The 16852-nt window shown below is 39.5% G+C and overlaps 1 protein-coding gene across 1 annotated transcript in view; it reads right to left on the bottom strand.

The window, feature by feature from the left end:
* MRPS5 (mitochondrial ribosomal protein S5) overlaps positions 1-11857 on the bottom strand; it is a 34379-nt gene extending 22522 nt beyond the window's left edge. The window contains exons 1-5 of the mRNA XM_015817958.1: positions 11556-11857; positions 9568-9705; positions 5041-5166; positions 3103-3336; positions 1861-1895 (exon numbers count right to left, since the gene is read on the bottom strand). Of these exons, the coding sequence (XP_015673444.1) occupies positions 1861-1895; positions 3103-3336; positions 5041-5166; positions 9568-9705; positions 11556-11625 (603 nt within the window). The 5' untranslated portion in view covers positions 11626-11857. The remainder of the gene's footprint in view (positions 1-1860; positions 1896-3102; positions 3337-5040; positions 5167-9567; positions 9706-11555) is intronic.
* Positions 11858-16852: the final 4995 nt, after the last annotated feature.

Below are 16852 nucleotides of genomic sequence, written 5' to 3'. Positions count from 1 at the left end.
GAGAGAGAGAGAGAGAGAGAGAGAGAGAGAGAGAGAGACAGAAGTGCAAGTGCCTCTGTCTCTGTCTCTCTGTCTCTCTCTCTCATGGGACTTGCCGGAGGGCCGTGGGAGGGCCGCATTTATATAGAGCAGGGAGGGCTGCTCGAGGGCCGGATTAAACCGGGCCGCGGGCCGGACTTTGGACATGTCTGGTCTATACTCTATAACATGGGGTTAGGGACCCCTGCCTTATGGCATTTCCCACCCTTAGACACCACGTGCACGTAATGACCCATGCATTTGATTATCGAATGCGTGGGTGAAAGCAGGGAGTGATCATGTTCAAGTTATGTGATTCACTCCTACAAATCCTTGGGTTACGAATGTAATTGGCAGGCTCCATTACATTCATAACTTGAGGATTACCTGTGTCAGTAAGGCTACGTAAACAATAATCCATGAATGATTTATAATAAGGTTATAAACAGTCAAGATTCTAACATCACACAAAATAATAGGACTGCTGGAGAAGATAAGATGTGGTCATTTCTAAAACTCTGGTTGTTGTAATGCTGGGATGTGTGAGGAATTTACAAGGCAATTTTGCTGGGCATTTGCTTCCTGTTTAGTAGAAATCTGAATTATGTGAAGGATGAGAGAGAATGCTTCAACGGGAGTATGAGTTAAAGCCACTGGTGAAGAGTAACTATGCAACACATTTAAGAAAAGAACAGGAAATCAGAAATGCAAGAACATAATCCCAAATCCAAATTCACTCAGTATAATATCACACTTAATACATCTAATGAATAAAAAAGTACTCTTAAGTGGAAAAAAGCAAAGAGTCTAATGTTTTTCAAAGCAGGAAGACAAAAAGTGATCTCGACTACCTTTTATATAATTTTATTCTGGAATTCTTTTGGTTTAGATAGAATGCAGATTAATTGGAGAAGAGTCTGCTTCTATGTCTATTTCACTGTCATGCGAATAACATTTAACTTTATTAGTTTTTCGAAATTGATCAGAAATATCCTCAATTTAAAAAATGCTATCTTCAAATTATGATCTTAGTTTTTATTGACCTTGATGCAGTCAAGAATTAAAAAAAAACGAGCACATTTTACTTCAAGATTGTAATACATTATTTCAGAATCCATTGATCTGACAAATTCCTGTTCTATAGGCCAGGCACACATAACATATGGCTCACCAACAGCCTTTTACAACCTGCTGGTAGTTTTTTAAAAGTCAATACATTAACTGCCATTGAGCCAAAAGACACACTGACAAGCACCTCCAATGTCTCTAGGCTTCACGGTCATTTTGCTAGCTGTCAAACAGCTGATTGGTACACCAGATGTTCCTGTGTGGCCCGTAATGATTTTTAATGTACTAATGGGGCCCTTTCTCCTGTACAAGTTGAAGAGGCCTGCTACAGAGCTACTATCGTGTTCCCTCCAAAATAAGACCCAATCTTATTTTTTTTGCCTCTAAAAGAGGCCCTAGATCTTATTTTGGGGAGATGTCTTACCCACTTACCTCAGGACCGCCGCAGCCTGACCCTCCTACGCCCCGATACCTGTTGCGCCACTGCCCAATTTCTGCGGCCGCTCTCAGTTGCTTGCGGCAGGACACCACATGATGCATCCTCAAACAACCAGATGGTGGGACAGAGTGGGCGGGATCTTAACTAGGGCTTATTTTGGGGTAGGGCTTATATTAGGCGCACAAGTAAAAATCAAGCTAGGGTTTACTTTCAGGATAGGTTTTATTTTCGGGGAAACACAATATTAAAGGAATAACAGTCACATTGGATGCTAAACATTGCTTTTTATATTTAAAGACACTTAAGTTTATATTTTTAATAAAAAAACCTCTTACCTCAAGTATTCTGCTATCAAAATCTTCAAATGTTTCTGCCAGTTAAGGAGACATGTATCAGTGTTATGCTGCACATACAATATCCATATTATTTTCCAAGAGCAATTAAAATGCATCTCATCACAATCAGACTTCTGTGGGATTAAGTCATGTGAAGTAGACTAAATTATATAGATGCTGGAATTGGCCTTCAACGAATCATTTGATGACCTGCCCATAGTGGTACATCAATGCCCTGTGTTCCATGTGAATGCTGCTCTTCCTTTAGCTTAGGACAAATATGAACCAGTCCATGCAGCAATAATAGGACATTAATGAACTGGAACATCTATTCCATAAGGGATGAAAATGCCTCAAGAACAATAGCCATTTTTGAAATGCAAATGGAAGTATGGAGAGAAAGAGAAGGACCACATTTTGTTTTGCCCCTTTTAATTTTTAAAGCGACAAAATATAATTAAGTAGGCAGCACCAAATTATAAAGCAAACAGATGACAACCATTTTACTTAAAATTAATGTTGAAATGTCTTATTCACCTACCTAAGGATTACCTGAGTAAGCAGTCATGCACAGGTCAGATGGTATTTAAACTAAACAAAAACAGCCAGGCTACAAATGCTTACTTTTACTGTGCTAACACTACACTAGGGTAATTGTTTAGAAATGAGTAAAACAATTAATATTTCTAACTGTATTCTGGTTTTTCCAGTAAGTTCGTTTTCCAAGGGAGTCAACAATAAATTATATTGAGCCCATTTCTCTGGAATTCTCTCTGCTTTGGTTATTCAATTCTTCCCACAGTCACTGGGGAAGTAGTGAATTTGTAGTCAGAATTCATTAACATTACAAGACACGAATTTGAATTTCTGGACAGTTCACAACTTTAAATTCCCATGACAATTTGGAAGAATATGGCAATTGAGCTATAATCTGTGTTTTAATAAATATATGCAGTTATTAGATATGACCAAAATCCATGTAGTAAATATGTAGCCTGAAATAATAGCCTGGAATATTTCATGTATCTTCCCATCCTTTCCTCTTAAGATAATATTAGCAAGGAAACAATTTATCCTCAAAACTAGGTGTTTTGTTTGTTTGTTTGTGTGATATCTATTCTTCTACATGGCCTTACATTTATGAAGGTAACTTGGTATTAGCAATATACAACAAAATATGAAACCACCAAGAAATCTTGTTTCTAGAGAACAAAATGTTCATTCTTTCCAAAATTATCTCACCTCCATTGGGACCAGGATCAGGAGGTCCTAAACTGACACCTCCCCAGGATCGTCCAGTCCAACCTCTCTCCTTCTTAATCCGTATTTTCCTTCTTTTGTCTAGTTGTTTTATTTCCTCAGCTTTTGCTAACTGCAATGCCTTCTGCTCTTCTTCATCTCTCTGAGCAATGCTTTGAACTTTTCCAGATACCATCAATGGAGCATTGAGGCCAGGCCAAAGAAAACCGATTTTTCCTGAACATATCAACACAAAAACAATTATAACTTAGAGAAATATCTCTGCTATGGATATTATTTAGCATACTACCAACCTACACATCCAGAGCAAATATCAGATTTTTTTTTTTGCACTCATTTATTTTATATGTACAGCTTATCATAGCATCTTATTCAGTGGAGGAAGATTAAAACTTTAAAAAGTGTCAGACAATTTTGGCTAACCAGACCTTCCAAAAGTTCAACTGTTTTTAATAAGATAGAGAATCCAATTGTCTAGAACAGGGGTCCCCAACCCCTGGGCTGTCGTGGCCTATTTGGAATTGGGCCACACGTGTGGCTGGCTGGAGCGTGCATACAGCTCAACTCACATAAGTGGCGGGCTGGCCAGCATTTGCGCAAATGCCATCAGCCCACTGCTCACACAAATCAAGCTACGCATGTGTGAACTAGTCTGCTCCTTGCACAGCCCAGTTCTCCTCTGCCCCCCCCCCCCAGCCAGGCCTCCAAGCCACAAATATTGGGGACTGCTGGTCTAGAACATATGACTGAATTTATGACTGAAAGAGAGTCAATATTTTCACATACAGTATCTCCCTCTCTTCCAACTTGGAATCAATTCTTTTCAAGTAGAAAACATATTTCCTGAAATATATTCTGATTATTACTCTCTTTGGCTATATTCACCACCCCAAGGAAATGCTTATAAATACACTATTATGTGTATTTATTTATTTATTATGTGGATTCTGCAATAAGAAATGGCAGTATATTTTCATCTCCCAAGAGAAGTCTTTCTGCTGGGATTCAGCAGTAATTTTTTTCACACACGGTAGACTCTATTACTGTATTATGTGGAGTGAGGCCATAATTTATCTTAGGCAGCAGATGCTAGGGAGTCTGGAGAAGATAGTAATGATAGCTTCCCCATACCATTATTGTTTTCCAGACATACCAGGACCTTCCCACTTCAAAGAGACAGCTATCTCCCCTATGTAAGCTATCTTTATCTCCTAAACTACCATCTTACTATCTGGGGGATTTTCTTTTCCAATTAATTAACATCTGGCAAGAAACGGGGCTGGAATTTGATTAATCGGCTCTGGGCCTTTGTACTTTTCAAGATTCTCTAGAACAGGGTTTCCCAAACTGTGAAGTATACCTCCTTTTTTTGGAAGATTTTTTTATCCCATCTTTATTATTTTTATAAATAATTCAAGGCAGCGAATATACCTAATGCTCCCTTCTCCTTCTATTTTCCCCAAACAACAACTTTGTGAGTTGGGCTAAGAAAGGGTGACTGTCCCAAAGTCATCCAGCTGGTTTTCATGCCTGGGGTGGGATTAGAACTTAACAGTTTTCTGATTTTTAGCCTGGTGCCTTAATCACTACACCAAACTGGCACTTTTACATTGTTATATTACAATCCTTTATATTGCTACCTTCTTTACATTATTATAAAAAAATCCAGCCTTTTGAGAGTTTCACTGCATTATTTTCATTGCTCATTTGTGTTAATTTTGGTATTTTGATTTGTAAGGGTAATGTATACATTAAGATTACACTAAAGAGAAATGTAATAGCAAAAAATTTAACCCCTGTTCCTTCTCATTTCTTAATAGGCGCGACTTAACTCATACTGTATCCTATCAACATCAGTATTAGTTGGACTGATTTGAACAATCAATCCCTTCTGGACTCTTGATTATTTCATGAATTTACCTTCGCCAAGGAACTGGCCTCGATTGAGATCCCTTGTTTTTTTCTTCTTGCCTCGCTTGCCTCGCCCCTTCCTTCCACCTGCAGTATTCTCTGCTGCAACTCCTTTCCAGAGTTCACTGGCTGTCACTGTTATGAAACAGACATGTATAGGTTATCCAAATCATGATGAATTTTAACGACAGTTCGAATGAAGAAAAAAGTGCATGCTATTTGCTCTCGTGTTTAAGCCAGCTATACCTCAAGCAGGAAGTATCAAAAAGCTGCTGAGATGGGCTTGCACTTAATTTGTTTGCAGTAAAGTATTTACTGGAGTTAACAAACGTATAAGATAACATAAAAACATCCTGACCTATTGTCTGGAAATTGAGTCATGGCAATGGGACTTCTTTTCTTTTTGGCTTGAAATATTTTGCTGCTTATCCAAGTAACTTCTTCAGTCTGAGAACTGTCACCAACATCATGACCTAACCATTCATCAATTTGTATAACCTTTTTTTACTTCCACAAGAATATCAAATAGTTATCTCCATTGCCAAGTGCCTTCCAAAATGTATATGAAAATGTATATACCCATAGGACTACAGGTAGTCTTTGGGATATGATGTTAATTCCAGTAATCTCAATTGCCATAGCTAAACAAGGACTGCATGGGTCATTCTGCAAGGACCTTAATAACTACAGCTTCAGACTTCCTGCCAGCTTCTCCATTGACTTTGCTTGTGAGAAGCTGACATGGAAAGCCACAAATCACAATCACATGACTGCAGGAATGCTGCAATGATCAGAACTATGAGGACATGTCATAAATAACATTCATTCTGTGCCACTGTACATTCACTGAACATTAAAAGTAATGGCGGCATCTGTTAATGGTACATATCCCTGGTCCCTGCAGATATGACACTGGAATGTTCTGTGGTCATGTGATCCAAATTTGGGTGCTTGGCAGTCCAAATAGGTGCTTCAACTCCCTTCATCAATCCATATCCCCCCCATCTTTGTCCTTTTGGCTCCCAGCACCTGCTGCCCCGTACTCTGCAAACCCTGACTGAGCTTTGCCTTCTTGCTCCCGCTGCTGACCAGCCTGGACCTTTACAAGGCAGCTGCTAGCTGCACAAGGCTTTCTTCACAAGGTCGTGAACAGCAGCTTCCTTGCAAGACCTGGTGAAGAAGGCCTTGCGTGGCCAAACAGCTGCCTCACGAAGAGTCAGGCTGGGCCTGCCTCATCAGCAGAAGAAGAAAGAAAACAACAAAGGTCAACTGGGGCAGTGGAGTGAGGGTGACTGGGGTCCTGGAGCACAGGGCAGCGAGAGGATCTGGGGTTGGGCTTGTCTTTTAATGATGGATTTTCTAGTATTGTTGAATGAGGATTATGTGTAAATTAGTGTTGTTGAATGAGGATTATGTGTAAATACAGGCCAGTTGTTTGAGTTAGCTAGGGCAGGAAACTAATGGAAATCCATTGTTGCAGGATATAATAATAACATTTTGAAACCTTGAGTTTTCATCTGTCCCTTCTTACCCCCAAAGAGAATCAAGGTGGGGTAATCCTTAACTTCTTCATATTAAAAAAACAAAACAAAAGGGTAGACACCTCATGGTTTTCATATTCAAAAAAAGTCTTTCCTTGGCTATCTGCTGACTAAATTCCTAATGGCTGGGACGGGTGGGCCAGTGGGCTTAGACCTGGGCTTCAGAATGAAATGATGCTTTTATTGGGACTTACAAACTGCAAAGGAGATGCTGATCTTTAATATGAAATTAGATTAATCAAGATTATAACTGATAAAAGGCCAAGCTAATAAGATCCTACTAAGTTCATGCTAGAACTCATTCTGATTTTTTTTTTGTTCAGGGTCATAAAAAATACATTACAGATGGTGACTACAGAGGAATTGTTTAACTGTGGCCCGAGGATGAGTACACTGAGATTAGTCTCTAGAACAGGGGTAGGCAACCTTGGCTCTTTTATGCCTTGTGGACTTCAACTCCCAGAATTCCTGAGCCTCCACGAGTCATAAAAGAGCCAAGGTTGCCTACCCCGGCTCTAGAACAAAAGGGATTTAGGAATACGTTCAGAGTCTTGTTTCCATTTTGATCCTCAATTTGCCCAAATATTCTGGTTTTATTGTCTTCTCTCCTGGCATTCTGTATTCCATACTCTTTTCTTCCCATCAACCACATGAATCATCACATCTAAAAAAATCAATTCTCTACTCCTCTTCCACGGTCAATATGGAACAGAGGAGAATCCATTCACAGCTAGTGGTGACAATACTGCTAAGTGCTACTTAAAAGATTCTGCAGACTTTCCAGTGGCGATAGTGCATGGCCAATGTAAAAGAAAGTAATACTTCAAATAATTTTCAAAATATGGAAACTTATAGCATTTAACTAGTCCTAGATACAACAAAGACTGTCAAATGTTCATCAGGAAATTAATACATTCATTCATACTTGTACGTCGCTATACCTGGGCTGACCAGGCAATGCTGCCAAGGTCCTTTCTTATTGTCTGGAGGCTACGAGGGTCTGGATAGGGGAGAACAGGCTGCACTCCAGCCCTGGCAAAACGGAATGGTCGTGATTTTAAGGCCATTTAGCTCTGGGATTTTCCATCTTTAATTCTACATGGAGATGCGGTAAGAGTTGGTGCACAATTTGTGGGTCCTCCTGCACTCTTGGCTCCTGCTCGAAAGGGCTTTTGCACACACTTGTCTTATGTATCAATTGTTCTCATTCCCAGAACAGCTTTACACTCAGTGATTCATTTTGGATTATCTACATGGAGTTGCTCTTGAAGAGCATTCAGAAGCTGCAGCTGATGCAAAATGTATCGGTACGGGTAGTTTTTAGTATTTCTGTTAATGCCCATAAAACAATGCTGTTGTGCAAGTGCAAGTGCATTGGTCCCAGTAAGGTGTGATTCAAGGTACTGATTATCAACTACAAAGCCCTATACTGGAGAGGACCAGGCTAACTGTGGGGCTATCTTTTTCCTATCATCTCCTTTATCCCATCAGGTCTAGAGAGGTCCAGGTCCTTTCTATCAAACAATGTTATCTTGTTGGACATTACAGCACCTGCCCAATGGAATAGTATCCTTCGCAGATTCAGATGGCCCAAACCCTGAATTGAAAACTGGCCATTTTCTCAGTCATATGGGTCAGGTGGCTCTCCTACTGTCAATGTGTGTTTTTTTTTCCTGGTGAGAAGAGTTATTGTTCATCTTTGGGCCCTTGGGGTTATATGTTGTGGGTTTTGCTGTGTTTGTAATCCTTGTAAATTGCCCAGAGTCACTCCTGTGAGATTGGCAGCTATAAATATATAAATACATACAATGCATATATACATATAACTCAAGACTATTGGGTCCTCTAATGTCCACCCCTCAATCAGATGTCCTGCTACATATTTCATTTTATCTGAAATATCAATGCTAAGAAAAAAAATAAAACATTGGTTATTCTGATGCAAGAGACTTCACATCATGTAGCATAGCCCAATGACAGCTTAGAAAAAAAAATTCCTAATATCCTCAAAGTAGTTTTGATTACCGAACTACAGTTTCCAGATCAAATACTATTTGCTATTTTAACTGCAGTTGCTGATGGTTGAAGTTGAGTAATTATCTGGAGGACCTCAATGTCCATCTCTACCCTGGTAAGATTGGATAAATCAACACTGATTAGCTCTGATTGTGAGAGCTTTAGGGGTCCACAGGACTATTTTAATTCCTTAGCCAACTGAGGAATCATGTAAACTCTTGAGCAATGTAATTCTCTATGAAAGAATTTGAGCCTACTGTATGGCAGTAGGGATGGTCAAACAGGCCCACTTTCCCATTCTGAAAGTTTCCACAGAAGGTCAGACAGCTGCACTCTCTTTGTACAAGCAGGGTTTCAGTTCACTCCAGTCCAGAGAGTGTTGCTCGATCCCCCGCTGTCACTAAATTTACAGGTGATATACTGAGTGGCATATTTGCACAATATGGCTAATGTGTCAGCTATAAGCTTTCTTTAGCCAGGCAGCTTTAATGGAAGTTATACACACTTTAGTGAACAGCCGTCTTGATATACCCTTGCAAAGTGTCCAAAAATATAACTGGAGTAAATTAAAACTCTGCTCAAATTACCTAGCTACCTATCATCTAAAAATTAAGGCAATAATGGTGATTTTATAGCCCTAAACAACTTATGGGATAGTTGCCTTACCAAGTAAATGTCTCTCCTGCTATGAACCTGACTAATAAGTTAGATTAACAAGAGATGTGTTTGCTATCAGAAGCTTATTTATCTGACATGTGGGAAAAGGCCTTCTCTTTTGTGTAGCTTCAAGGCTATGGAATCAAAAGTTTTCACCAAGATTTTCATTATTAATAGATTTTAATTTCACTTTATATTTTGGTTTTAAATATGGTAAGCTGCCTTCAATGTTTATAAAAGTAGAAAGATGGGGTGTGAATCTAATTAACATAGCAGTAAAATTATAGGCTGCAGGGTTGATTAGAAACTTCCAAATACTTACATTTATTGAAAAAGCTTCTCTGCCTTCTCTGTTGCACTGTCACATTATATGATGCAGAAATGTTGCAATGTGTCTGAAAAGTCCATGCCAAGGCAGCATGCTGGCAACTAATTCCATGGTTTGAAATCAAAGCATAACCTGTGGGGAAAAATTATATGTTAATATCCCAATTATTGAAATGTTGAAAATATTAACTTATGAGTAAGACACTACATCTCAAGAAATATTGATATATTTGGATACATTTCTTGGATGATATGTACAGTGTATAAGAGAAAGAGAGATGCCTTTCTTAAGACGATTCAGCCATCAATAATTTTTGTAGATAATTGTAGTAAATACAACAACTTTAGGCTTTTGCTCACCAACTTATCAAACACATCTTTTTATCTATTAAAATATTTTAAATGCATTAACTTAATCAATTCACTCATTAATATTCCAATCTTAAAGCAAATTATCCCAATTTGCATATAAAGCATTAACTCAGGAAAAACAATACAGAGTCTACATCTCTCTAGCCAGTTTACAGAATAATTGGTTGCTTAATATTATACTCCCAGCCCCAGTTTTCTAGACAATTCTCTAGACCTGTGTTTCTCAATGTTGGGAAATTTAAGATGGGTGCACTTCAACTCTCAGAATTCCCCAGCTATACTATCCATTGTAAGCTACGCAAGGTTAAGAAAATATGGCAATGTTACGACCTGTGGACTTCAATTCCCAGAATTCCTGAGCTAGCATGTCCACAGGTCATAAAGTTGCCATAGTTGTCCATCTCTGCTCTAGACAGAAAATAATTTCCTTCAGCATCTCTTACTGGGAGCACAAACTCTGTATTTTCTTCGCTGCAAGAAGCAGAGATGATTTTGAACAGAAAAAGAAAAGCCTTGAGAGCAGAAGCTTCCTTATCTCTTATTACCTTTCACTTTCTACCTATGAATAAAAATTGGAGCCCATTCTCAGTACTCCTCAAAGTTGGGATGTTCAGAAATGGGTATAATTCATACAAGACACACCCACCCAACAAAATTCTATTACAGATTATCATTTTTGTGTTTTACCCACTAACACTTTGCTTCAGGGGAATGTCATAGAAAGCAATGACTGTGAGACAAATGAATGCTGCAGTACTTATTGAGAAAGTATGAGATGGGATCAGTGAACATTGGTATCAAGTGAAAAGGATTCACAATTTCAGAAAAGAACAAAGAAACAAGAAAAGGCTAAACTCTCTGCATTTGAAATGTTTTTAATTTTTATTTATTATTACTAAATTTATTTGCCATCCAAGGCGATTTGAGGCGATTATTCTAAGCACTATTGGTTAAACTATATCTGCAATAAATTCTGAAAGCAATCCATCTTAATCAGTGCCTATGTCCAATATTCTAATTTAGCTTGCTCTGGCAATGCAAGCAAACATTGCACAGTAAAATACAAAATTATGCAACAATTCTAAAGTGATTTTATTTTATTGCTAATATGTAAATTTGCAAACTTACAATGTAATCCCACCGTTGTCTTTTCATGATAGACTAAAATGAAATTAGCCAATCATGTTTGCCAAATGGGTTATGCAAGCCAATTTATGTAGTTATTTTGTGGTTTAGTAGGCTATGCAAAGCCTTAGAATTGGTTAAGTTAATCACGGGTGCGATTTGTGAACAATTTATGTGCATTTATTCAGAAACTGACTTCCCTATGTACAATTGGATTTATTCCCAGTTACGTAAGGTGGATAAACTTTCTGTGAGGAAATATTAAATTCAGAGCCCGTCTTCTCATTTTTTATTAGATTTGCTACTCTTAAAAATGCAACCGAAACTTCAGCGGCTATAAATGGCTGCAATCAAATACAAATGATCATATACAAGGGCAGAGACTAGAATGGCCCAGAAGGAGAAAGGCTAACGTGAGGAAGCCCCCCGATCCAGCCTGTGCACGGAAATCTTCTCAGCCCAGGCCAAAGCAAGAAAAGAGTTCACCTCTGCACGCGGTCCTGAGGATGCCGACATTACAGACTCTCTGGGCCGCGACAACTACGGCGGCCGCCATGTTTCCAAAGATCCTGGGCAGCTCCCGTAGTTCTTGCGGACTGACACCTTCTTCCGGGTCTAAAATTTGAGCGCGTAAAAGTGTGAGTTCGGTTTTCCAGCGCAGTAAAATCACATGAAGTTAATCAGAATGACACACACTGCTGAAGGCAGCTTTTTCTTTCGAAGGGATTATCGTTAGTACGCAGCCTCCGGATCCTAGAAGCCAGCATTTCTAAGATATACGGACTTCAACTCCCAGAATTCCTTCGCCAGGGCTGAGCAGATTCAAACACTAAGAATTCTAGTCCCAGAAGGTTTTGTCGTCACATCCTGGTTTCTTTCAAAAGTAGCGAGAAATCACTATCTGCTTCCATGTGCGGCGCTGTAAGAAATAACTGAAGCTTCCAATAGAAAGGGCGCATTAAACAATAAATCGATTACTATTTGCATTGTACTAGTGCCCGGCGTCACGGTTGTCTTTATCAACCTCGTTCTCTGCCAGCGAGCCTGGTTAATATACCTCCACTCCGGTTTTCGATGGTACATTTCCAGACAGGCTCAACAACGCGAGGAGAAGCAGATGCCTGGCGTGGCGCTGATTTAACCTACTTCTCTCTCCCTGCCTGCCTGCCTGCCTGCCTGCCTCTGTTTCTGCTGGGGATGGTATTATAAAGGATATTCCTGCATGGTTTGCAGTGCAATTGCAAGCATAAGCGACAAACAAACTAAAAAAAAAATCGTCCTGGCCATTTTTAAAAAAAGCCTTTAAAAGTCATTTGACTTCTGGTGGCAAGATTTCAGAACTGTTTATCTAATTGCCTGCTTTCTAGGGCTGAGAGTGAACTGGTCCAGAATCACTCAGCTGTCTTTTGTGCCTAAGTAGGATTAGAACTTGGGATTTCTTCTAGCTTGGTGTCTTAACCATACCAGGCTGGCTCACATGAGTTTTAATTCATGTTCAGTGATCTGTTGAGCACAGATCTAATGTTGGTATATGGAGATTGTTCAGTGGCGTATCCAACTTGCTCCCCCCCTTTCTTTTTTCTAGTTAGTGAAACTACCCTAGGAAAATAAAGTTCCAAGTAAATTGCACAAACTTGAAATCTACAGAAGTAGACAATCCACCAGAGTGGTCTTCCATTTGTGGATATTGGAGCTAACATAAGAATGTGGATCTTCCAATTTGCATGGTACTCCCCAAATTCTGCTTTTTGTTACCTTTCAATGTTCCTATTTATGCAAGAGGCAGGAATCCCAGGCAAGGAGCGAAGAACAGATGACATGGGTGGGCTGGGGTATCACAGGCTGGCACTATGGAGTCCAGATAGATTGGTGGGGACTATGGGGAGGCTGGTGGGGGCTGGAGGTAGGTGCTACAGAGTGGTGGTGGAGGCTGCAAGTAGGCCAGCGGGGACCATGGATGGATGCTACAGAGCATGGGCAATCTAACAAGTTGTGCTATGGGTGGGTGCACTATGGAACGTGATTGGGGAGTGCTGCGAGTAGGTGCACACCTTGGAGGGCTGGCAGAGGCTGCTATAGTGTACAACAGGGGTGTCAAACTGCCAACTCACGAGGAAACCGCACCCACCCCATTGCTGGCAATGGGGAAAAAGTTCCGATACGTTGTGCGACGTCATGTGACGTTGCGAGTTTGACATGTTTGGTGTACAAGGTCCCTGGAAACTTATACTTTACAGCAGGGGTCCTCAGGAGAAAAATGTTGGGAATAACTTACAGTCTAGTAGTTTAATGAAAAGAAGGACTAGGGGTGACATGATAGCTGTGTTCCAATATCTCGGGGGTTTCCACAAAGAAGAGGGAGTCAAGCTATTCTACAAAGCACCTGAAGGCAGGACAAGAAGCAATGGATAGAAACTAATCAAGGAGAAAACCAACCTAGAACTAAGGAGAAATGTCCTGACAGTTAGAACAATTATTCAGAGGAACAGTTCCAGAGGTTGTGGGTGCTCAACACTGAAGGTTTTTAAGAAGAACCTTCCTTCTGGCTTCCCCATTGGCTTTGCTTGTGGGAAGCTGGCAAGGAGGGTTGCAAATGGTGATCACATGACTGTGGGAGGCTGCAACTGTCGTAAGTGCGAGATGATTGTCAAGAACCTAAATCATGATCGCATGACAGAAGGGGTGCTCTGATGGCCATAACCTGAGGACTTGTCCTAAGGAGCACTCATTCAGTGATATTGTAATTTGAACGGTCACTGAATGATGATAATAATCTGATGATTACATGTATTCCTTCAAGTAACCTCAGTTCTAATGCTAAATATATCTAACCTCTATAATGAAAAGTGGCTATTCCTCTCCTTCATTTGCCTATCACAAACTATGTGAGGTAGGGTTATTTAATTATTTAAAACATTTGTATAGGCGCCCATCTTCTAACCAACTCTAGGCAGTTCCCAATCAAAAATTAAAACAACTTACAAAATCATATTAAAACTATAAAGCTGAACAGATTAAAACATTAAAAACAATAAAAATCTGGCACCAAGTCAGCTTCTAAAGTGCAATTATCCAATCTTATCCCAGCACTTGGGGAAAAGCCATCCTTGTTTTCTTTTTGGCACCAGGCAAACACAATTTTACCCTTTGGGGCCTTTTAATAATATGTTACTACTGTATTGCTGTGCAACTACTGTAGTTTATTGCTGCTTTTACTTTCTCATTGTTTTAATGTTAATCTTAAATGATTTTGTTTTGTGTTATGATTGTATCAAATGTCTTAAGGTATTAATACTGTTTGAATTTATAGTTGTAACTATGTGTGTAATTTTTAATGGGGAATAATGTATAAATATGTTAAATCACACATACCTCCATTCCAATCATAAGCAGAGTTCAGAAAAGGAATAAGAAATAGTAAGCCAAAGAAATTAAAGGTATGAGAGAAAACATAATGAAAATGAGTTTACACCAATAAGAGAGAGAAACAGAGAGAGGAAAGAGAGAAAGAGGAAAGAGAATGAGAAGAGAAAGAGAGAGAAAGAGAGAGGAAAGAAAGAAAGAGGAAAGAGAAGGAGAGAGAGAGAGAAAGAGAGAGGAAAGAGAGAAAGAGGAAAGAGAAAGAGGAAAGAGAGAGAGAGAGAGGAAAGATAAAGAGAGAGAAGAGAGAGAGGAATGAGAGAGAAAGAGGAAAGAGAGAGAGAAAGAGAGGAATGAGAGAAAGAAAGGAAAGAGAGGAAAGAGAAAGAGGGAGAGGAAAGAGGGAAAGAGGGGAGAGGAAAGAAAAAGAGGAAAGGGAGAGCGAAAGATGGAGAGAAAGAGGGAGAGGAAAGAAGAAAGAGAGAAAGAAAAAGAGGGGAGAGGAAAGAGAAAAAGAGGAAAGAGAAAAAAGATTGAGAAAAGAGAGAGGAAAGAGGAAAGAGAAAGAGGAAAGAGAAAGAAAGAGAAAGAGAAAGGAAAGAAAGAGGAAGGAGAAAGAAGAGAAAGAGGAAAGAGAAAGAGAAGAGAAAGAGAGAAAAAGAAAGAGAAAGAGGAAAGAAAGAGAGAGAGAGGAAAGAGAGAAAGAGGAAAGAGGAAAGAAAGAAAGAGAGAGAGAAAGAGAGGAAAGAGAAAGACGAAAGAGAAAGAGAGAAGAGAGAGAGGGGGAGAGGAAAGAGAAAAAGAGGAAAGAGGGAGAGAGAGAAAGAGGGAGAGAAAGGGAGGATAGAGAGAGAAAGAGAGGAAAGAGAGAAAGAAAGAGAGAGAAGAGGAAAGAGAAAAAGAGGAAAGAGAAAAAGAGGAAAGAGAAAAAAGATTGAGAAAAGAGAGAGAGGGGAAAGAGAAAAAGGAAAGAAAGAGGAAAGAGAAAGAGAGAGACATAGAAAGAGATAAAAGAGAGAGAGAATGTTAGTGGAAAGAGAGAAAGAGGAAAGAACGAAGAGAAAGAGGAAAGAGGGAAAGAGAGAGAAGAAAAGAGAAAGAAGAGAAAGAGAGAGAAAGAGAGGGAGAGGAAAGAGAAAAAGAAAAAACAGGGAGAGAGAGAGAGAGAAAGAGGAAAGAGAAAGAGAGAAAGAGAGGAAAGAGAGGAAAGAGAAAGAGAGAGAGAGGAAGGAAAGGGGGAGAGGAAAGAGAGAGAAAGAGAGAGGGGGAGAGGAAAAAGAAAAAGAGGAAAGAGGGAGAGGAAAGTGAGAGAAAGAGAAAGAAAGAGAGAGTGGAGAGGAAAGAGAAAAAAGATTGAGAAAAGAGAGAAAGTGGGAAGAGAGAAAGAGGAAAGAGAAAGAGAGAGAGAAGAGAAAGAGGGAGAGGAAAGAGAAATAGGAAAGAGAAACAAAGAGAAAGAGAGAGGAAAGAGGGAAAGAGAAAGAGAGAAAGAGGAAAGGGAGATAGAGGAGAGAGAAAGAGAGAGAAAGGAAAGAAAGAGAGAAGAGAGAGAGGAAAGAGAAAGAGAAAAGAGAGAGACAGAGAAAAAGAGAGGAAAGAGGGAGAGAGAAAGGGAGAGGAAAGAGAAAGAGAGGAAAGAGAGAAAGAAAGAGAGGAGAGAGGAAAGAGAAAAAGGAAAGAGAAAAAAGATTGAGAAAAGAGAGAGGAAATAGAAAGAGAGAGGAAAGAGAAAAAGAGGAAAGAAAGAGGAAAGAAAAAGAGAGAGAGACAGAGAAAGAGAGGAAAGTGAGAGAGAATGTTAGAGGAAAGAAAGAGGAAAGAGAAAGAGAAGAGAAAGAGGAAAGAGAGAAAGAAAGATAGAGAGGAAAGAGAGAAAGAGGAAAGAGAAAGAGAAGAAAAAGAGAAAGAGAGGAAAGAGAAAAAGAGAAAAGAGAGAGGAAAGAGAGAAATAGAGGAAAGAGAAAGAGACAGAAAGAGAGGAAAGAGACAGAAAGTTAGAGAAAGAGAGAGAGGAAAGAGAAAGAGAGAAGAGAGAGGAAAGAGTGAGAAAGAGAGGAAAGAGAGTGAGAGAAAGAGGAAAGAGAAAGAAGGGAAAGAGAGAGAAAGAGAAAGAGGAAAGAGAGAAAGAGGAAAGAGAGAGACAGAAAAAGAGAGGAAAGAGGGAGAGAGAAAGGGAGAGGAAAGAGAAAGAGAGGAAAGAGAAAGAGAGAGGAAAGAGAGAAAAAGAGGAAAGAGAAAAAGAGGAAAGAGAAAAAAGATTGAGAAAAGAGAGAGAGAGGAAAGAGAAAGACAGAGGAAAGAGAAAAAGAGGAAAGAAAGAGCGGAAAGAGAAAGAGGAAAGAGAAAGAGAGAGACAGAGAAAGAGAGGAAAGAGAGAGAGAGAAAGTTAGAGGAAATAGAGAAAGAGGAAAGAGAAGAGAAAG

This window comes from Protobothrops mucrosquamatus, unplaced genomic scaffold (assembly GCF_001527695.2).
Source record: "Protobothrops mucrosquamatus isolate PMUCROS unplaced genomic scaffold, P.Mucros_1.0 scaffold658, whole genome shotgun sequence".
NCBI classification, from domain to species: domain Eukaryota; kingdom Metazoa; phylum Chordata; class Lepidosauria; order Squamata; family Viperidae; genus Protobothrops; species Protobothrops mucrosquamatus.
Note: the sequence above shows the minus strand (reverse complement) of the source record. Positions and strands in the feature narration are given on the sequence as shown.